Here is a 21,325-nt window from a genome sequence, read left to right as displayed (position 1 = left end):
ACACGAAATAGGTTCAGTTTGGGGTGTTGGCGACGCTGTGATGAACCTAAGGTCGAATGTATACAGTATTACAGAGTGAAAACGGTGAAAAAAATACAAGCATTCATTGGATGGGAAGAAAAAATACAGATCCAGTTCAAGTGTGGGAAAGTCGAAAGTCGTGCCAGTGACCAGCAAGAGTGTGATGTGTTGATGGGGGTACATAGGCTTGATGGTAAGCATGCATGAAAACTTGATGCATTGCGAGAGTGATGAAATTTTGATTGGGAGAGGAGTAGAACATGATTATGCAAGGGTGCAATGGAAAATGGATCACATAGACACATCCAACCAGGGATGCACGCAGTGAGATGCAAGTGCAGTCGAGTGTGGCCTACAGCTGAAAGGAGTTTCATTGACAAAGACAGACAAAACAATAAGAGAAAAAGAAAGGGTATCAACTGAGGGTGCTTGAGCTTGGAGTGGTTGCTGATGCGACACGGTCTTTTGGGTGGCTGTTCTTGCTCTTCTGACCGATTAGCTCACTGTGCTCCTCGCATTTGTGCTGGATCGTGTTGAAAAGTGGCTTTGCACCATGGCTTGCCTTAGGGTAGGCTACCAGGAATGCCAATTCATCGCTCCCCATCCTGTCCAGCAGCACTCCCTGTCAGCAAGATGTCTACTAGTAGAGCTAAACTTAAACTCACTGGTTGAACTCAAGTGCAATCACTTTGCGCATGTTGCGCTTCACACTGGTAATGGTACACATTGCGCCAGAGTACCAGTCCTCTGGCCAGTCCTTCAATGCCTTGCTGCCAATGGAGGCAGCTGGATCTTCCCACTGCTTGACAGCTATGTGCCATGCATCTGGGCCACATGGTAGGTGAGGAATGCCGATGCCTGGAATGGGTGCAGCTTTGCCTGCACAACCATGAGTATTGTGAGCATGGGCTGGTGGGATGGCAGGCAACAAAGATGCCAGAGGAGGTTTTGCAACTTTGACTTGATTTGACTAGGAGCTTGGAGTAGCAGACAAGGGAGGGATGCTCAGGCTGTTGGCAGGAGAGGGTGTCCGAGACGAGGGAACTTCCAGAGAGGGTGATGGAGACAGGGAGGAGCAGCAGGATGGCGATACTGAGGCAAGTATGAGCTTGTCCAACACAGCCTCAACTTTGCCGGATAGGGAATCTAGCTGACGGTCAAAGGACATCTTCAGCTCCCAGGCTTCAGTGGCAGTGACAGGTGCAGTAAATATGTGGTCCCCATTGAAGCTTCTTTCAGCCTTGCATGGAATTGGGCACAAGGCATCATGATGGTTCTTCTCATAGCGGGTGAGCTCATCCAAGAGGTAGCGAATCAGGGTGTCAACCTATGATACTGGTGAGGCCAGGCAAAATATGCCGAATACAATGTACTCACACACTCTCCTTCTGCCCATGCCCCCCACCACCTTATTGTTGCCAGTGACCAGTGCTGACCGAGCGGTGCAAACATAAAGCGGTACCTTGCACCACCTCGACAGGAGCAGTGACTCGTGTACCTAGATACCAGCACTGCCTCTGTGCAGATCCATGTGAGCATCTTCATCATGGCATCATATGACAGCTCATCAGTTGGGTAGATGACACCATTGGTGCCTACACAAGGGAATACAAATTCGTCAGATTGCAATGGGCATCGGAGCAGGACCTCTTCCAGGAATTTGACCCAGGCACGTAAATGGGTGAACATACAGATCTCTGGGGTATGTGGCTGGGAATAGACTTTGTATTTGTGACCTAGTAGTACACTATGTTAGCACAGTGTATCTGAGATGCAGGTAGGCAATGTGCCTGGAGATACCTTCGAGTACACCATCAGTCTCCCCTTTTTGCTGCCAGCCCTTGCGATTTGTCCAGATAGTAAATCCAGTCATCGAGAAAGCTTGGACCATCAGGTGGCGCTAAGCCAGAACCATGTCTGCTATGTCAAGCACCCCCCCTGTCCGAAGGCACTGATAAATCCAGCTCACAAGCTTGTCAGTACATTGGTCATAGGACAAGGACATGAGCTTTTGCATGTCCTCGATTGTCATTGCTGATGCATGGTTTCTTGTACTGCCTTCAGCACCCTCATTATTCTTGAGGATCTCCATCATATCTTGCACTGCGGCTGATAAGGCAGGGTTCCCTGTCACAACTCCAGTCACCTCATTGCAGTGATATGGCCCACAGAATATCTCGCCCTTGCTGTATGTGGCACATTGCACATCAAGATGTTAGTGACTGAGAGTCAATCAAGGTACTGCACACAAGAAACACTCATACATTCCACCACAGATCCTTGAATGCTGAGAACATGCCCCACATTGTGCTTATCGCCCTCCCCTCTGTCAGACCCTTCTGAATGAGGAACAATTTCAGTGCAGGTGCGGAGTATTGGTTCGGGATGGGATCAAACATGTGGCTGTAAGTCTCAATGTCCTTTTCCGAGTCACATTCTGGGGCCAGTGACTAAGTGCTTGTGCTATCTGTGTGAGCCTTGCGCTTCTGCTCAACCACATCTCTCAGGAACCGATGGCCATGATCCAGATGGCCACTGTATTGAGACCGTGTTCCTTTTGCCTTCAGCAGGGACTATTGTGCTTCCTCCTGCTGCATTTCTAGAGTGGAGGTTGATGGAGTAGCGACCTTCCTCCCTGGATTCTTGACAGATGCTGTGATCTTTTTTGTCGTTCCACGACCCATCTGTTAGCATTCCATAAAACCTGTAGCCTAGGATTGTTGTATGAGCAGGGTGTCACACTCTAGATATGAATTATAGGAGTCAGTACATATAGCTTCAAACACTTAAAGGGGCTACTGGCTGCATCTTCGCCTTTTTCCACAGCATCAAACAACAGTGCCGGTTTGCACTCATCATAGCGTAGCATATGGACTACACACTGACACACACCTCTACAGCCACAATACTCCAGCTCATGTTCTTCGAAGACAGTGTGAGAGGACAACAGCCCAGCAGCCATTCTACTACAACAGCTTCAGGCACATCCACCACTCATAGCGACATACATGAGGGTGACATCGCGCACTTTGCCCAGGTTGGCTTCGACGCCTTAGTCCAATCGCTCACGGTCCAGCAAGGGTTTCAGTCAAATGTGATCAGGACCGTTTACAAGTACCTCTCAAGCTATGAGAAAACGGTTGAGGTCATTGAGGTGATGAGGGAGGCAGCCGAGGTACACACCGTTGCTGAGATCTTGAGTAGGACAGAGGAGGACGATGTTGAGGACAACAGCATTATGGATGATAGTGTCAAGGAAGACAGCGTCAAATCAGAGGAGGAGGAATAGGTGTATTGCCAAGGGGCCATAACTTAAGAGAGTCCCTATTTATGTGGTACCTCATCCTCTCGTTGGTCTCTGCAATATTATACACCTTCTTGAGAATGTTAGGCTCAAAATACCCCAGTTCTTTGGGACACAGGCAGTGTTGAAAGGCTTGTAGTACATATCCAAATCTTGAGCGATGAAGTAGGCTTGGATGGTCTTGATGATCTCAATAGAGATGAACAGGGAGATTGGGATGATGTTCTGAAAGGCGATAAGACATGACCTGAAAGAGTGTTAGTGAGCATTCAGATGATGTTACAGGGACATACACAAACATAACGAGTCCATCGAGTCCATTGGAACTAGTGGGTTCAATGCCTTGCTCATATATATATGTGCTTGTGGCTGTTAGCCCATCCAGGATGCCATTGATGGTCACCAACACCAAACAGATGATGACCAAGAACAGGAAGTTCACTATGATATTAAAGTTTGTCTCCTTCATGATTTTCGATTGCTTTGATGGTGTCTGTCCACCGTTCAAGTATATCTTGGTGTCCAGGCCAGTGAAGATGAGTGACATCAGGAGCCTCTATTCGACCCTCGCAAACCTCCATTGCATCCTCACGAGCCTCCCGTCACGGCATGTACTAATCCATTGATATACCGGTGAAATTGTTCAAATAAGTTCTTTGGCAGAAAGGTCAAGAGTGGAACAAGTGGACTCCGATGAGCTGCTGGTATGCAGGGATGACTCATTATCGTTAGTGGTCAAAGCACTTGGAAGGCTTGCCACAGAGGAAGACGTGTTTGATGCAACTGATGATGGGAATGAGCGATAAGGAGTCCATAAAGTGACATTAAAGTCGTCATCATTGTCATCTCTATACACATCCTCATTCTCATCCAGGTTGCCTGCACTGCTGGATGATTGGGACCCATCTATACTAGGGTAAACTTGTAAGCTGTGAGAACCAGGACTCACGGGCTCATGTGTTTGCTGGAGTGATACATCAAAAACCTGGTTATGGTCCATCAATGTATTCTCCAGAATGGGCAAAATACAGTGGTCTGGGTAGAAGGTGAGTGGATACATTAGCTATCTCTGACCATCCAATAGATGAACAGCTTCACCTGTGTTCCTCTTCATACGCAGGTGGTGGGGGACACCAAATCTCATATGCAGCTGTTCTAGTATTGCTTGTTGTGGGACGCGCATGAATGATTGAGGATGACTTGGAATGTTGCATGTGGAGCAACATGCTCTCATAGGAATCAACGGGAGGTTGATTTTGATTGAATATAGGGAGGAGCGTGATCAGAATCTGTTGGACCTGTTGATTTCTTCGCAGGATATTTGCTTGTGGGCTTGGCATATGACTTTGCTGATTCCGCTACAGTCTGAAAGAGAGGTGAGATACTAGATATTTGGAGATCTGTCGGGTAAGATGTACCTCGAGTGAGAATGATTTGTTCTCCTCGAACTCAATGAGTAATATGGGCTACTTATAGTGTACTGACATCAGCTCGCATTGCGTGTACCTGCAACTAGTCAGCAATAAAGAAGCACGAATCTGAGAGACTTATAATCGACCGCTATTGAAGCTCATGACTAGATCAGGTATGCTCTTCCTCTCAACGCACATATCTGGTGTGAGGATGTAATCTCTGACAGTCAGCGTCGCTGATGCGTGAAGAAGCGAAGGTAGTGTGGAATGGAATTCCCGCATGTCGACAATTACCTGCAATGGCACAGTACTCAGCTCCTTCCTTCCACCTGCGAGACAGGTGCTGATTGTTTTGATGACTGCATCACTTTTCCCAGCATGTTTGTCCTCGAAGAAGCTTATTCACCAGTCACTATTGAAGCTGCAAACCTATGTGTCAGCATAGAGAATGACGTGACTGCAAGAGACAATGTACATGATAACCGTATCTGCAGTCTGCAAGTTATTCACACATCACCACCAAGTCCCCATACATAAAATGAATGGGTGAACTCAATGAGAGGGTGCAGGAATTGAGGGTGGTGGCAAAATGGTCAGCAGCTTCTTCATGATGTGCACCATCCAAGGCCTTGATTCCAAGTTGAACACGTAGATATGCCTGATGCGTGAGTTGCAAAGATTGGTGTTGATGACCAAATGTGGATGCTACTTACTTGCATGACATCATATGCGAGAGCATCGGCATTCAGACAGCCAGCAGCGAGTTCTTTGAGGAGCAGATTGGCCTCGATGTATTGATCTGCATTGAATAGGGCAATGGCCTGAAATACACAATGAAGCAGAAAGGATGGTTGGGAGAGCGTGGCGATAGCTTGGGGCTGCCATTTGCGAAGACAGGTTTGCGCAGAGAATGGGAAAGTGGTGCCATTACAGGATGAGGACAGAGCTGATGGGAAAGACTGTGAATCACAAAAACAAAAATGCACTTAAATTGCTTCGCCGGTTCAGGGTTCAAAGCAACTCTGTACGCCCTGGCTGGGTCTGCATTTACACTGGGATCAGCTCAGGGTTCAAAGCACTTCGGACTGCCCTGGCCAGCCCAGGTAAAAAGAGAAGATATAAAACTAGTAGTAATATAGTGGGACGAGTTACAGAACAAAGCGTGATGTTGAACCAAAGACACGATCACATGACCTGTCCTAGGATGAAGTCACCCATGTCGCAAGAGAAGTCAGCACAGAAGGACAGCTTGAGGAGTTGCTGTGATATATGGGGAGGGCAATGACATGCGTAGGAGAAGAGCAATGAGGTGCCAAGTGGAAGGTAATGATATGTGCAGAAAAACAATGAGGTGCCTAGAGATGAGGAGGGACGAGGTAGACACGAGATAGGTTGAGTATGAGCTAGAGGAAGACTTTTCCACATCTGTAATCACACTTTAGGGTTGGGAATGCAGACACTTGCATTCCGAACCCTAATATATGGGTCTAAATTGATGTTCCATTGCAGAGTTGAGATATAAAATAAATAAAAAACTCACTGGAGTTATTGCGCTCACTTGGACAGATGGCCCAAGGTTTAGGGTGATGAGTGGGGTTGTTGATGTGATGAGAGAAGCGCCTGGTTGATGAGAGGGGTGAGAACTGGTGCCAATGGCGACCATGCACAACTGGGTGTCTTTGTGTGCTTTGAGGGCAGGATATAGGAATGGCAGGAAGGCTTGAATGTGTGGTGTGAATCGGGCCTGGATTTGAATGGAGCACGTTCTCAGTGCTGAAATGACGCTGAGAGAGAAGACAATGTTAGTGTTAGTGATGCAGATAAATTGAAGGGACTATCTCACCTCATGACCTTGGGTAGCAGCAGTCACTGGTCAGGATGTAATCTAGATAGAGAGTGAGCAGGGAAAAAATGGTCAAAATACGCGGACATAGAGGAAGGAACATGCTGTAGCATGATGTTAGCCGCAAATATATCCAGAGTACCATAGAACTGAGTTGCATGGAGTGGTGTCGGTATTGAACAAACCATGCGGCCAGATCTAGATAGTGCTAGTGCAGGACAAAGTGCAACACAATTGTAACAAACGATCACACTGCCTCGTTAGGGTAGGGCAGGGCTGGTCTGAGTGTGAGGCATGTTGGAACATTTAATGAAAGGGTAAGAACTACACACCTCTAGGAACATCCAGAGTAGATGAGATGTTGAGAACAAGCACCTCATCAGAATGTTGCAATGTTGAGAAGAACAGGTAATTTATATTCACATATCTAAGTCTCCTGTGATTAGATATTGTCAAAGATGTTAGAGACACATACCTTTCTCCTTTTTGAAGATCTCTAACTGAGGATGGATATGTAAGGTTATGATGAGTGCAAACAATGACACCAACACCTGTGGCAGCCAGTCTCTATGAATTCTTGGTGTCAGCAAGATTAACAGTGTTATGGCTGGCACAAGAACTTTTCTAAACACAATCTCAACAAATGACAAACTAGGACATGATCAACCTCACCTCTTGCACCTGGCTGGCATAAGTGTCAAGCACATCTTTGAATCCATTGTGTTCTATGAAGTAATCTCAGCCCTTGCTTAGGCTGGGGTCCGCCTGCTCAGAGGACTTGTTGCACCAGCATAAGCGAAAGTTGGCATCCATTGTGAGAAACAAGGCATAGAGCCATCTACATTCATTAAGCATAAATATATGAATGAAAACAAAAAAACAGCTTACTTGCATTGAAACTTGTTGGTCTCTCAACCCAAAGGAAAGTTTTTGCCAGGTTAAGGATAGGTTGGGCACAGTACAGTGAGCTCTTCTTCCTGTGTGCCAAGAGCACCATCAGGGTCATGGCCACATCCAGCTCGTTTGAGAGATAGTACATATTGAAATTGCTGACTCATTCATAGGAAAGCTTCATAATAGTCCTATACTCATGTTAGCCATGGAAATGATCCAATAGTCAATGTGCTTATCTTGGTCTGATACCTCTTAGTATTATTTGTTAGACATGCCAATGCTTGATAATATTCAAATGCAGATCCTTTCAACTCAAAAGTGTACATTTGGAAGTAATTGAGAACTCAAAAAGTAGCAGCAGTTCGGGGATCCATTATGGTTGCAGGATACCAGCGAGAGTGCAGGAGTTGGGTAGTATGTGTTTGTGCTGTCTTGCAGTTGCAGAAATCAACCATGACACTGGACACTAGTGATGTCAAGGATGGTGAAGTCATCCTGGAATGCAGCTGAAGGATTGCAACAATGAACACCAGATGGATGCCCAAGTTGTATGTGTAGCCCTAGGTCTCTTAAGTTGCTGTGCTAGAAGTAATTTCCAGTCCAAATATTATAGTATTGTCAATTTAAAAGAAACACGAATCAATGTGAATACATACTTCAACATGATGCAAAGGCATCATACATTGCAGCAAGACAACACAAGACTGACAGTAAAGCTGTAACCCTTCACAATTGACACACCGAACAAATGGCTGGTTGATGCATGCCTGCTCCCTATGGCAATGCTTACTCCATCTGTTATCTCCATGCCCTTCATACCAGGTGAATTCTTTAAGGAAATTGTCACACTCTGGGAGCCCTTGTTTTTGAGGATCATCCTGAATATTCATGAAATGAAAAATTGCCAATAGTATACAGAAATAGCACATACTGCTGCTATGCATTGCTGTTTAGTTTTCACTGGTGAGGTATCTGTGCTGGTGTCAGCAAGATAATCAAAGTATGGTTCATCGGCACTGAAATATGAAGTGAAATCAAAAGTCTCAGAACTGGTGGGAACAGCTGAAGATGTGTTGGCATTTTGGAAGTACATGGTTTTGACAGAGTAACGGGTCCTGTTGGTAACATCTACAGAGGTATGCGCATGATATGCGCTTCCCTTGGGAATATGCAATTGAGTTTCTTGGTTGCGTCATTGCCTGGTTCTGGCTGTGAGTTGAATGTTGTTCTCCTTCTTGAACTGCCATCGATACTTGCCCAACTTTTGTTCCAGAGAGCTTTTGACCATGTAGTAATGAAAATAATATACATGCCTTGAATATTCAGTGCTGCAGCATTCAATTTTTATCTAGTCATGTGACACTACTTTTCTATACTGTTACTATCTATGCTGCCAAACTAGTGTGTTGCTAAACAAGATAGCATTAAGAGCTCCCTCGTCCTCATCCATAAGGGAAACAATCTCCTCTTCAGCATCAAGGTAGAGAACTGCTGTAGAAAGGAGATGGGAAGATTTAGTTTTGAGATATGTGGTGTAAGGACCAGCAATATTTTTAACTATTAATACCAGGTCTTCTGTATCCTTCAACAAAATCTGGGCCTCTGCTATTTCCTTCAAAATATCTGTTCTAATGGCACTCCACTCTCATACATCTACATCTTGAAGAACAGTGATCACTTGAGGCTGGCATCCATTATGATTCTGGCTACTACTGGTATAAGTCCTGCTCCATATTTCATCCATTGCTTCATAGGCATCTAGTGTGGCCTGCACAAAATTAGTAGTACATGTCAGTAAATATAGTATTTGAATGTACCTCATCAGCTTCCTTAGCTTGGCTTGACCTCTGTTATGTCTTAGATCGTTCATGCCTGACATATCTAATAGCATCTCACATCCCAATGTCCACTTCTAGGTTGGAGAATGCAAATACCACTTACTGTAAATAATGTACTTTCTTAGACTGTCTGTGAGCCTCTTGGCAGTCTGGTGAAGATGTCCCATTCACCACTCACACTTGTGAGCCTTCTGTAGTAAATATTTCATTTAGATGGAGTACAAGGACAACCTTACCATCAAGGATGAGATTTTGTCTCAGATGAAATCCTATACTCAATGAACCCACATGGCCTCACTTTGCACAGAAGCAATGAAGACCATGTCTGCATGGGGAGAAGAATATGTGTTAAAGATGCAGTGGGAAGCGAAAGCTGAATGTGAGTTACATGTGAAGAAGGCCAAAGCTGAGATGAAGGCACTGTCCAATCCCAGTGACTCCACAAAGTTACAGTGAGTACACAATTCTGAAACATGTTTGATGCTAACATTTACAAGATGCATTGAAGGGCTCAGTGGATTGATCAGACAACTTTTACAGACCATCCATGATACAATGAGTTGGAATGGGAGTGTGTACCTTGGGGGACCAGACCCTTGTGTAGGTGGGGATGTTCATATTTACAGGTCAGGCTTTGTTTTTTGTGCTCAGTTGCCTTGATGATTTATGTTATTGTATAGTTTTCACTACAGCAAGGACACTACTGGCTTCAACTTTCACAATACACTCTCAGACCATCATGCACAAATCATGAAACCATTCACTACATTTCGAAGGACGCTTTTGGTAAGTCAGTGTATTCTTCTGGTTAGGTAACATTGACAGTGTTTCTCCATAGCTGTTCCTACCCAGGAGATGATGTCATACTCATCTTCATCTCCATCTCCATCTCCATCTCCATCAAGTATCAATACTATTGTTCCCACTGGTCCTACTGCAACTCCAGGAGTCTTGCATGCCTCAGCTGATCAACATTTATCCTTGAAGCCAATGCCATACTCATCTCTGTCTCTATTGAGTATCGATACTGTTGTTTCTATTTTGAACCCCACCAACATTATCACTTGTCCCACTGCAACTCTGGGAGTCTCCAATCAACTTTTCTCCTTCAACTCTTCGCATCCTGATGGGATCCACCCCTCCTTTGAGGAATTCTCATTCTATCCAGTGCACATTCCTGATGATTTGCTGAATCTGTCTGGTAATTTCTTGCTCAATCTGTTGAATGAGGCCATCATCAACTTTCTGTCTCGCATGCAGTCATACAAATTCTCAACCACTGCAGCTGTGATGAATGAGAGTCCAAAACTACCTCTCTTTCCATCTGTGGATGAGTTGCATTCTCCTTGTAATGAGGGTGTAGCATCTGGTCAGTCTATAGTACTGTCACCCCCACACTTTCACAGTGCTTTAGCTCGTATAGAGTCTAAGGTCCTCTCTGGTGGCATTAAGAAGGCACCTTGCCCCCATCCATTCAGAGAAGGAACTGATACTCGCCATGATCTATATCGTAGTTCCACTTCTTTGTCTTCTGTACCTCTTGTGATGCCTATAACTCACACAGATCCATTGCTGCCTGCAGCTACTGAGCCTCCTGTTGAGACTCCTCCATGGTGTGGTGACAACAGTCCTGCTGAGTAGCAAGGACAAAGTTGGGTCTAGCTAATGCCTAGCTGCTACGTCTATACAGACACATTCAACCCTAAAGGGATTTGCTACTAGCAGGATGATGGATATGTGTGAACCCAAGAGCACGCTAAGTGTGGAAAAATAGCGGACAAGGTATGCACAAGGTATAGGAATGTATCTGAGGTTATCCAAGGCGCGGGAACGCACAGCTGAAGGTGCAGAAAGCACGGGAAAGTGCAGACAAGGTATAGGGAGGTTAAGGAACAAGGTTTCAAGGGAATGAGGGCAAAGGTATATTGCGAGGTAAGGGATCCTAGGTATAGAGAGGTATAAGGGACCTAATAGGGGCTAAAAAGCGCGCACGACAAGGGACTACTTTGAAGGTAAACCTATAGGGTGAGGTATACAGTATGAGGAAAGTGTATAGTACGAGGGAAGTGTACAGTCTGAGAGAAGTGTAGTAAGTAGTCCTAAGTAATAGGCAACTTATAGTATCTAAAATCCCACTCAGAGTAGGAAGGGATAGGAAATATAGTAAATAGATAAGGACATGTAATAAGGCTGCAATACATTTTACAAGCCTTAAGGTAAGGAAATTCACATACCAATGGGGTTTGGACGGACTATGGATGGACAAGGAACCTTCCTAATGTGTTTCTGAGGTATCCAATCCGCGGGAAAGTGCGGTGTAGAAGAGGAAAGGGAAATGGGGTTATAAGATGGTATGAGATGAACTCAAGTAGTCCTCAATGAGCGAGATATATGTCGGCCCAAGGGGATTGCTACTGAGAAGGTTCCTCTAGGTGTATATATGGAGGGAAACACTGAACTGGTGTCATGCATGGTATGTGATTCATACCATGTCAGATATATATAGAGAGTGATAAGGAAGATATGAGAGACTGTCTAGCCCTCTGTCACTGAGTCACTTCTCCATTTTTCCTTTGATTCATTGTCTTATATTTTATTTCTCACTTTTCAGACTTATTTTTAACTTGTATTTGTATCAAGCATGTGACCTTCTGTTTATTTCTCATTGTTTATTGTTATTTGGCTTCTTTCAGCCACCAAGTTTTGTATCTCTATTTATTTCTGACTGTTTATTTTTATTTGGCTTCTTTCAGCCACCAGATTTTATTTGTCATCACATCATGTGACTGGGAAATATTCTGGTTTATAACATTATTTAAGCTGACTCAACATGTTTAGTCATGATTGGTCATGCTTTGTAACAACATTTAACATGACTCAACATGTTCACTCATGGTTTGTCATGGTTTGTAATTTCTTTGTAAGATTACACTGTATTTGTAATGTACTTAGTAATAAGCTGATTCATCACCTGGATTGTAAGCCACATTCTTACCAATCCATCTGATTAATCATGCTTAGTAAGGGGGTTCCCAAAAGGTATAAAAGGACCCCATTTTCACCCATGAAATACAATCCTCCCACTTGACTCTTATCTCAAACCGTGTGAGACCACTAAGACTTAAAGTGCAGGCCAACATAAGTGCCTTGAGGTAATCTAAGATATCATTATCTACTCTAAGTTGTATACTACCTTACAGGGGTTGACTATATAACTTTCATTATTGTTATTCTACTCTAGGTTATATACTACCTTACAGGGGTTGACTATATAACCATTGAACAGCTCTCATTCTAAGCTTTACGTGTATTCATAAGACTCTCTCTTTCAATGGAAAGTGAGACGCATATCTAAGGACAACAAAGTTGAAACAGACTTTCATAGGTTGAAACACGACCTACTAGGCTGAAACAAACCTACAGAATTATCCAGAACACAGAACATTCCACAACACTTCGTATAAGACTACACAAGAAGAGGACAACAAACTAAATCCTCCCAAGAACTCACCATATTACCTCCCATGAAGTAGAAAAGTCAGAGACCGTGGACTTAAGGACTGGCAAGAAGTCTTCACCATGTATAATTGTGTTGTCATTATACACAACTTTCATATAAGACCCTTAAGTAACAAGATACCAGGTGCTTGGTCAAGCCTGGTAAGGCGCGCAACAATGAGCGAAGCACTAACGAGCAAAAGCAGTGTGAAGTGCCAATGAGCGACGGTGGGTGACGATATGCGACGACATACGACTTATAATGGAAGTGCGCGCTAAGCAGAAGCGGTGTGCGCATGCAGGTAGTGGAGCACAGCGACTTTTAATAAGTCAGAAAACTAATTGGCAGAGTTTCTAGTAGTGTACAGCGGCAGCGCTCATATTGTACTTAGATACTTCGAGTTGATTTGATATGAAGAAGAAATTTTAGACTTAGAGTCCAACGATGTGTGGGCAGAAAGATAGCCATCATACAGTTTAGGTGCGTGTATATATACTAAGTAATACTAAGCGCTGTCAGGCACTAAAGCGAACTGAGAAGTGAAGCGGATATGAGATAATATGTAATGTAAAGGTCCACAATGGAAAACATACAAGATATGGCCATAAGCACCAGAGATATGTCAGAATAAATGGAAATAGGATGGGAATATGCACCGACAAACCGAATGGACATGGAATGGATGGACGGAGGACAAGCGACAGAACCAAGGGTGCGTGCACCGATGCGCAACTGAAGCACTTGTGTGCATGAGCGGCCGACAAAGCGCTTGAGTGCACTGGGTGAGATATGAGTCGCACTATATTGGGAAGTGATAGAGACATTGGGAATTTAGACCCCTGCAAGCCCACAGAGATATTAGTCTCTACATCTCATAGGGACTTAGCTTCTGACTGTCCCCAGTCAGTGTATATAGGGGGCCCCTATATGGACTTTGTGAATTTTTCAATGAAGAAGTCATGTGATCGTGGGCAGAACACACCAAAAGCATATGTGGAATGATCCACCGGAGTTTTGCGAATGGTGGATAGCAGGCGTCATTGTGCTGACATAATGTGGTTTGTTTTGGGCATAAAAGAACTGGCCTCGCATCGCACTTCTCTTCTTCAATTCAATTCATCCATCACATCTTCACAATTATCTCTTCACCACCTCCTACCATCATGTCCTCCATTATCTTCAACCCTTCTATGCTTACTACTTCCCCTTCTCCCTCTCCCTCTCCCGAGGAGTGCCCGCAAGAAGGTGGCAACATGTCTGTCAATGATGCCACTCTTGACGATGTAACTCCAAAGGAGCCTGAGGAGTCCGATGAGGAGCAGATCGAGCGCGCATGGGCCACCATGCTCAAAACTATGCACGTCTGCGCGGAGACCTCTCCTCCCCCCAAGCCCGAGCTCTTGGAGGAGCAGGAATCTTGGCTCCATGACTGGAATGTCACGATGGTGAGTGGCTCTTGTTCTTCCTTCACTTACTTTTCATTGACACTTTTTCATAGAATGATATGACTGCCGTGTTCGAGCGGGCACACACAGCTGGACTGCTCGTGTCCTTGAACGATACTGCGGCAGCTACCCTGGCTGAGGGCAAAGCTACTGCCAAGATGCTTATGCGGGTAGTGAACTCTTGGAAGGAGAAGGCAGAGGAAACTGCTGCAACTGCATGTCTGACGTGCGTGGACAAGGGGAAAGAGAAGGAGGCCGCACCATCCGAGAAGGTGATGGAGAAGTCAGGTGAGAAGGCGGCTCCTACCAATATAATTGACATGGGGTGGCCAGCGAGTTTCTTTCTTTTTCTACTAGATTGTTTTCCCCATTTATTGACCCACTATTCTAGTGTTTGGGTGGACAGATGACTGCTACATCAGTGATTCATCCAGTCAAAAGGTGCAATCGTTGTGTGACATCGGGTGCCAAGTGCGCCATCCTTCAAGAGGGTGGTCAGTGCGAAGGGTGTATTCGAGAGCAGAAGGCGTGCTCCTTTGGTGAGTCTGTGACTGATACTTTTGTGTCGCCTTTTCTTACTAATCCCGCATTTGGCGGTTGCGGAGAAAAAGAAGGTGTGCGCAGCTCCTGCACCAAAGCGCCCCCTTCCGTGCAAACTACCACACCCAATGCCGGTGATTCTGAGGTGGAGGTTGTGGGTGAGACTAGGGTCGATAAACCCATCGCTGCTCCTTCCAAGGAGATTGTTGTTCAGCGACCGAAATGACTGCTTGCTGCTGAGGCTGGTCCTGTCATGAAACCATAGTAAATGTGAATGGCATGTTTAGCCTCAGCATAAATTTTCCATGGGATGAACTCAAAACTATCAGCCAGCATAGGGTGGCTAAGAAGCAACTGGAGGCACTTGATTGTGTCCCAGTAAAAAATATGCACAGTCTTCATTGTTGGGAATTCCATAGGAACTACTTGATACTTCCACTGAGGTGGGGATGGTAGTATTTTGGTGTGTTCTCAGAGCTCTTTCGAAGAGCAAAATGAAAGTGATAGGTTTCTGGTCTAATTTCACCTGAGTTTAGACATTCTTTCATACAACACAGATGGACTCACAAATTTAAGCTTGAGAAACTCATCAATGTCTGCCATGCTGAGGTCCAACCGAAGCAGGAATGCCACCATCTCCCAGTCTGGTTTGCTAGTGAATGGAAAATGCGGATTGCCCACCTTCTCCTCAGCGTAGTTGTCAAACTTGAATTGCTTCATGAATGTTGTTCCTCTACCCCAGGTCTTCGCTGCACCAACATAAAATGCCACTTCTTGATCATCAGCCTCTACAACAGTATCCTCATGCTCTGGCTCCTGGTGATTTTCCATCATGTATGTGTCGTCAAAATTCATTCCGTCTTCTGGCATGGAGGTTTGAGGTTCTACTGACAAGGTTTGTACTGGTGAGCCTCAAAAGCGAACTAAGTTATCATTCCAGTTGAAGCACTGTGAGATAGGCTGATTTAAATGTTGTAGAACACCTCTGTCATTCAGAAAGTGCTTTCCACAGGAAGGCTACCACATACCCAATATGCAGTATTGATTCAAAGTATATCCGGCAATTTCCAGACCAACTTCAACAATACTACAATGTTGTCAGACCAACTACCATCTCCCACTATCCATTCAAACTCTCATTCACCTCTAAGGTATTTTTCATCTCCAGGTGAAACTCCTAGATGCAGCAGAAAAATATGTCCAATTCTATCAGACTTCAGTTATGCAGACGATTCATCATCCACTTCTTCTGAACATCCAGAAACACTCAATAAGGTTCCTTTATGTAGGGTGTAAGATATGTTCACTGACTTTCAGCAGAACTTTAATGCAGCTTATCCTGAAAGTGCTGAGGAGGCCATGTACTTGCTGGAGATGGCATGGGCAGATCTGGAAGTTCAATGTGTTGAAAGAGACTTAGCTGATCGGCTTGTCCTTCAGCTTCAGGTGCACACACATTATTGACAACTTTGGGCTAGGAAAGCAAGGAAACAATTCGGAGATACGGAAATGAATGTAGGACACGTGCATGCTCAGGTGGTAAGGAATGGTTTTCAATGTTCAGAGCATTCATTTTGCTCTGGCATCCTTCCTGGTATGTCATTAGTTCCCACTTGTATACGACACTAATATACACATTCTAAATACTTTCCTTCATAGATGCGCTGTTGTAATAGAGTCCTATATATTTAAATCGCAATGTTTTTTGTCTCACTTTAAATTGTATTTTACCTATTGCAAACCTTCAAAAATGTCCAGCACATTAAGTTATTTGTGATTTCAATAGAACTAAGTGTTAACTCTAATTCAAATATTAATGCTGCTCAGGAATCAGCACCGCATGATGACCACAGCATCCCAAATTTTTGAAGGGACTCATATGTGAATCTCTGTAGGTTTCTGTGAGCCCTGTGAGTCTGTGGTGTCTGCACACTGTCACACTGTGCATACTGTAGGGCTCTGTGGTGGCTGTGTGGCTGTGGGAGTTTTGTACCCAAAATTGGTAGTTTGCTGATGTTGTGAGATTGATGGATTGTTGGACACTGTGTAGAGGGTAGGAAGTTGTCACTACTAGGCTACCCATGAGCTTGAATATGAAGCAGGGCTTATAACCTTTTGGCTGAAGTTGCAACACACAGGAACAAACAGAAGGCTAAAACAAATGAGTGTATACTAGGAAAGTTAGTCAATGAATAAAGTATAATAACGAGTGTCTCACCTCAGCCGTACACTCGTAGTCTAGTGGATTGAAATGTAAAAGAATTTAAGTCCTCTGTATGTACCAATGTGATTATGTAAGCTGTACTTGCCGCGTTCAGAAATCAATATGCAACAAATTCATCACTCACACCCAACAGTTGCAGTAGCATGTATTGAACTGTAGCAGATAGCTCAGCGACGTACAAAGTCAACTAGTCATATTGGTATACCTGTAGCAGATAGCTACATGTGTTGTTAGTTAAGTAGATACTGAATACTAGATGGTACTAACCTCAGCGACATATGAAGTCAACTGAGGATAGTATGAGGCACGGGAATGAACGAGAATATATAGGTACGAGGTAAGCTACCGGTACCGAGTGTCCATGACAAAGGTTTGATAATCCAACACTCCCCCTCAAACCGAGCGAAGTCTGAGGGCGGAGGCAAAGTGTTTAACCTTTAAACTAGGAAGAGCTTTTGTAAGTGTATCAGCAATCATGTCGTCCATAGGACAATAAGCAATTGAAATAGAACTTTTGTCCATGCAAAAACATATGAAATGGTATCGTATATCAATGTGCTTAGTCCGAGCGTGAAACGCTCCGGACTGAGCAAGCGCGATGGCAGATTGGTTGTCACAATGTAAGGTGGTAGGGCTGGTAAGCGGGTGAAAGACTTCACTGATGAAGCACCGAAGCCAGATGGCCTCCTTTGCAGCATGCGTCGCCGCGACGTATTCTGCCTTTGTCGTGGAAAGAGTCACCAACTCTTGCTTCTTCGACGCCCAAGAGACCGCTCCACCATCCAACAAGAATGCGTAGCTGGATACAGCGTGTCTGTGTTCTTGTGACGCGCCGTCAGCATCAGTAAAACCTTCCAGGCCTTGTCTGCGGCCGCCGAAAGTGAGTGCAAGGGTCTTTGTACCTATAAGGTAGCGATAGATCTTTTTGACAGCGTCCCAGTGGGGCATGCCAGGATTTGCCCAAAATTGGGCTACAGTGGATACTGCGAAGGCGATGTCGGGGCATGTACCGACAGCGAGGTGCATGAGCGAGCTGACGGCTTCATGATAGGGCACGTTCTTCATCTGTGCGGACTCGGTAGGGGTTGTAGGAGACTGCGAGTGCAAAAGTGGGAGGCTGGGGTCCATTGGGATGGAGCACGGCTTCAAATCTATGAAGTTGTATTTGGTGAGTATAGCTTCGACGTAGGTCTCATGCGAGAATGAGATGGTGCGCGCAACACGGTCGCGCGTCACCTTCATGCCGAGCAGGGATGTGACTGGACCTAAGTCCGTGAGCTTGAAGCGTGCAGCAACCTGCTGCTTGAATTGAGCAATGAGAGAGGAGTTGCTGCCGGTGATAGTGCAATCATCAATGTGAGACGCGAGAATGAGGATGTCCATGCCTATGTGCTTAAAGAATATCCCCCAGTCCGACTCTGCACGCGTCATCTCTTCATCAGCCGACACAACTCCTGATACCACTTTAAAGCTCCTTGCTTTGACCCGTAGAGCGCAACACGCAACAGCATGACAGGGCGCTTGAACTTCTTGTTGACGTTTAAACCAGGTGGGAGCTCCATATAAATGATTTCGTCCTCGTCCAGCTTATCGTTGAGGAAGGCACTGTGGAAGTCGAAGACGTCGATATTCCAGTCGTTTCGTGCGGCGATGGTGAGGATGGTACGGAGAGATGCGAGGCGTGCGACAGGTGCGTAAGTGTCATAATAGTCTACGCTGTATACCTGGGAATAACCTTTAGCCACTAGCCGGGCTTTGTACTTGTCGATTTCCCCGTCCACGTTCCACTTGATCCGGAACACCCATTTGCACCCTACTATATTTGCACCTTCAGGCTTCTCGACGATCGACCAAGTCCATGCTTCTTCTAGGGAGGTGAGTTCCTTGTTGATTGTGTTTTCCCATTTGGGCCAATCTGTTCTGTTGCAGGCTTCCTTGATCGTCGTTGGGTCGCTACTCGCTACTTCAGCGACTCCTGCCACCATGGCAAAGACCTCTTCATCATCCTCATCTATCTCTCCATTCTCCCCCTCCAGTCTGAGTTCGGCTGCCAAGTTGGATTCTTCTGGGGTGGGTTGCATCCCACAAGGTAGATTGCTGCTTTTTCCGTCCGTAGTGCCTGTGCCATCGCGCAGGCTCTTGATATATGCTGACTCGACTCTTACTCGTGCAGATCGACACGGTATCGTTGCAGCTTCAAATTGTGGACCTAAGTGGTCAGTAGGAGGGGCTGGATTCGGGTTTTGGGTTCTGGGTTGCCGGTGAGTGTTGAACTGACATCATCGATTTGTGCCGTGTGTCTAACCGTTGGTGGGGCAGTTGAACCGACATCATTGGTTCGTACCGTGCGGCTTGCCGGTACACTGCCTCCCTCTAGAGGTACGTCCACCTCTACTATGTCGAATGTGACACTTCTTTCCACAGCTACTTGCCTGACATCGGGTAAGTACACTTGGTGCCTGTTACTCTCTGTGTCAAAGCCCATCCACCGGCCGTCTATGGCGCACATATCCAGCTTCGAACCAGCTGTGGTATGGACTTTTACACGACATCCCCACACAGGTACGTTGCTTAGGTCGGGTTTCTTTTTGAATAGCGTCTCATATGGCGTCTTGTTTTCCAGCGCGCGGGTCGTGGTATGGTTCTTCAGCCAGGTAACGTGCATGATAGCTTCTCCCCACAGATATTTTGGGAGCCCACTCGCATGCAGTAACGTGCGTGCCCGTTCGACAACGGTTCTGTTCAACCGCTCAGCGACCCCATTGTGTTCAGGCATGTCATGTACGGTGAGTTTCTGTTCTGTGCCATTTTTCTTCAAATGACGCATGAACTCTTCACTAGTGTACTCTCCCCCTCGATCTGAGCGGAGACGCTTCACCTTCGTGTTAAGTTGGGTGTTAGCCCACACTTCGAATTTGGTGTAAGCGTCGAAGGTCTGGTCCTTCGACTTTAGGAGGTAAAGGTGGGTGAAGCACGTGTGGTCGTCCGTGAACGACACGAAGTACTCCTTCTGACCAGGAGTCCTGACAGGTGAAGGGCCCCAGAGGTCACTATGGACCTTGTCTCCAAAGTTCTCGCGTCTGGGTGGGTCTCGCACTTCTTTGATCGGCTTGCATGTGGCTTTTGCATACTCACATGATTCGCAGCTCTCCATCGTCGCTTCGGACGGGTCAAGCGCAACTCCGGTGATTGCACCATCCCGGATCATTTGCACGATACCGCTGGGGGCTACATGTCCTAATCTTGCATGGAGTTTGCGCATGGTGAGTGCTTCTTTTGTGTTAACTGCGCCGGCAAATGGTCTCTTTGGCCCTCTAATGCAGTATAGGCCTTTGTTTACCGGTATCTCCCCCATCATCCTCTTCTTCTCATTGAAGATTTTGCATGAGTTCTCCCGGAACAACGCTGCATACCCGGCGGATGCGAGGCGACTAATGGACACTAGCGTCAACCCCATATGAGGTGAGTAGAGCACATTTTTCAGCAAGATGCGAGTTTTTGACTGGCTGTTTGGTAGGGATATCTCTATGTTCCCCTTCCCAGTGGCTTGAAAGGTGTGTTTATCCGCCATTGTTATCGGCTTCAGTGCGATGCTGACAAAGTCTTGGAATAGGTCTTTGTATGACGACATATGGCATGAGGCGCCTGAGTCGAACAATTCAATTCGAGCATCTTGTTTTCTGCTCGAGTCCGTGAGTGTGGCAAAGGTAAATGATGTTCTCTCTTGTGATGGACTTGTGTCATGCACTAACCACACTCCTTCAGGTTCATTGTCCTTGTCCTTGTCTTTCACGCTTGTGGCCGTTTCTGGTCGTTTTCCCTTGGCGTCGGACCTGTCTTTGCCTTTTCCTCCGGCTGATCCTCCTCCCCCAGGTCTGTGACAATCACGCTGCATGTGGCCATACTTGCCGCAGTTGTGGCAATTCCCCTTTATCTTACGAGTTGTTCGGTTCATATTTGCGTTGTATGCTGCATCATCTGCTGACGACCCGCCTTTCTTCATCTTCGAAGCTCTTCGGTCGTACTTGTCAACGACTGTTGACATTAGCACGTCCGTGGTGAGTTTCACACTTGATACTTTGGTGGAGGCCGTTAACGTGGATAGGTGGGGATCGTAGGATGCCAGGAGTGAGCTCATTATGATGGCTGCAAAGCTTTCGTCCATTGGCACGTGGCCCAGTGAAGACAGCTGCTCCTTGATGGTGCGTAGTTTGTTGAAATGCTCTCTGATGTTGCCTTTTTCAGCGCACTTCTGGTCTTGGAGCTTTCGCAATAGCTCCACAGACACTACGTGCGAGCGCTGCT

General features: G+C 45.7%; 5 protein-coding genes across 5 annotated transcripts; 2 read left to right on the top strand and 3 right to left on the bottom strand.

The window, feature by feature from the left end:
- Positions 1 to 436: 436 nt before the first annotated feature.
- F5891DRAFT_975873 (uncharacterized protein) lies at positions 437 to 2,420 on the bottom strand (the record flags this gene model as incomplete). The annotated part of the gene is made up of 8 exons (XM_041376569.1): positions 437 to 626; positions 687 to 991; positions 1,115 to 1,348; positions 1,399 to 1,616; positions 1,713 to 1,757; positions 1,822 to 1,921; positions 1,991 to 2,207; positions 2,293 to 2,420. 8 exons carry the CDS (start codon positions 2,418 to 2,420, stop codon positions 437 to 439), a joined length of 1,437 nt encoding a protein of 478 aa, XP_041231278.1.
- Positions 2,421 to 2,890: 470 nt separating this feature from the next.
- On the top strand, positions 2,891 to 3,310 carry F5891DRAFT_1182759 (uncharacterized protein; the record flags this gene model as incomplete). Its single annotated transcript, XM_041366213.1, has 1 exon — positions 2,891 to 3,310. One exon carries the CDS (start codon positions 2,891 to 2,893, stop codon positions 3,308 to 3,310), a length of 420 nt encoding a protein of 139 aa, XP_041231277.1.
- Positions 3,311 to 6,904: 3,594 nt separating this feature from the next.
- F5891DRAFT_943086 (uncharacterized protein) lies at positions 6,905 to 7,144 on the bottom strand (the record flags this gene model as incomplete). Its single annotated transcript, XM_041374461.1, has 1 exon — positions 6,905 to 7,144. A coding segment is annotated over one exon (240 nt), but the record flags the coding sequence as incomplete, so codon positions are not given.
- A 2,489-nt stretch (positions 7,145 to 9,633) lies between these two features.
- Positions 9,634 to 10,953, top strand: F5891DRAFT_1182757 (uncharacterized protein; the record flags this gene model as incomplete). The annotated part of the gene is made up of 4 exons (XM_041366212.1): positions 9,634 to 9,764; positions 9,810 to 9,912; positions 9,993 to 10,098; positions 10,151 to 10,953. The coding sequence occupies 4 exons, from the start codon at positions 9,634 to 9,636 to the stop codon at positions 10,951 to 10,953; spliced, it is 1,143 nt and encodes a 380-aa protein (XP_041231275.1).
- Positions 10,954 to 15,006: 4,053 nt separating this feature from the next.
- Positions 15,007 to 15,516, bottom strand: F5891DRAFT_943149 (uncharacterized protein; the record flags this gene model as incomplete). The annotated part of the gene is made up of 2 exons (XM_041374465.1): positions 15,007 to 15,266; positions 15,360 to 15,516. 2 exons carry the CDS (start codon positions 15,514 to 15,516, stop codon positions 15,007 to 15,009), a joined length of 417 nt encoding a protein of 138 aa, XP_041231274.1.
- Between the last annotated feature and the right edge of the window lie 5,809 nt (positions 15,517 to 21,325).

This window comes from Suillus fuscotomentosus (assembly GCF_016647785.1).
Source record: "Suillus fuscotomentosus strain FC203 chromosome Unknown F5891scaffold_6, whole genome shotgun sequence".
Taxonomy (NCBI): domain Eukaryota; kingdom Fungi; phylum Basidiomycota; class Agaricomycetes; order Boletales; family Suillaceae; genus Suillus; species Suillus fuscotomentosus.
This window is presented reverse-complemented; position numbering and strand designations above follow the sequence as displayed.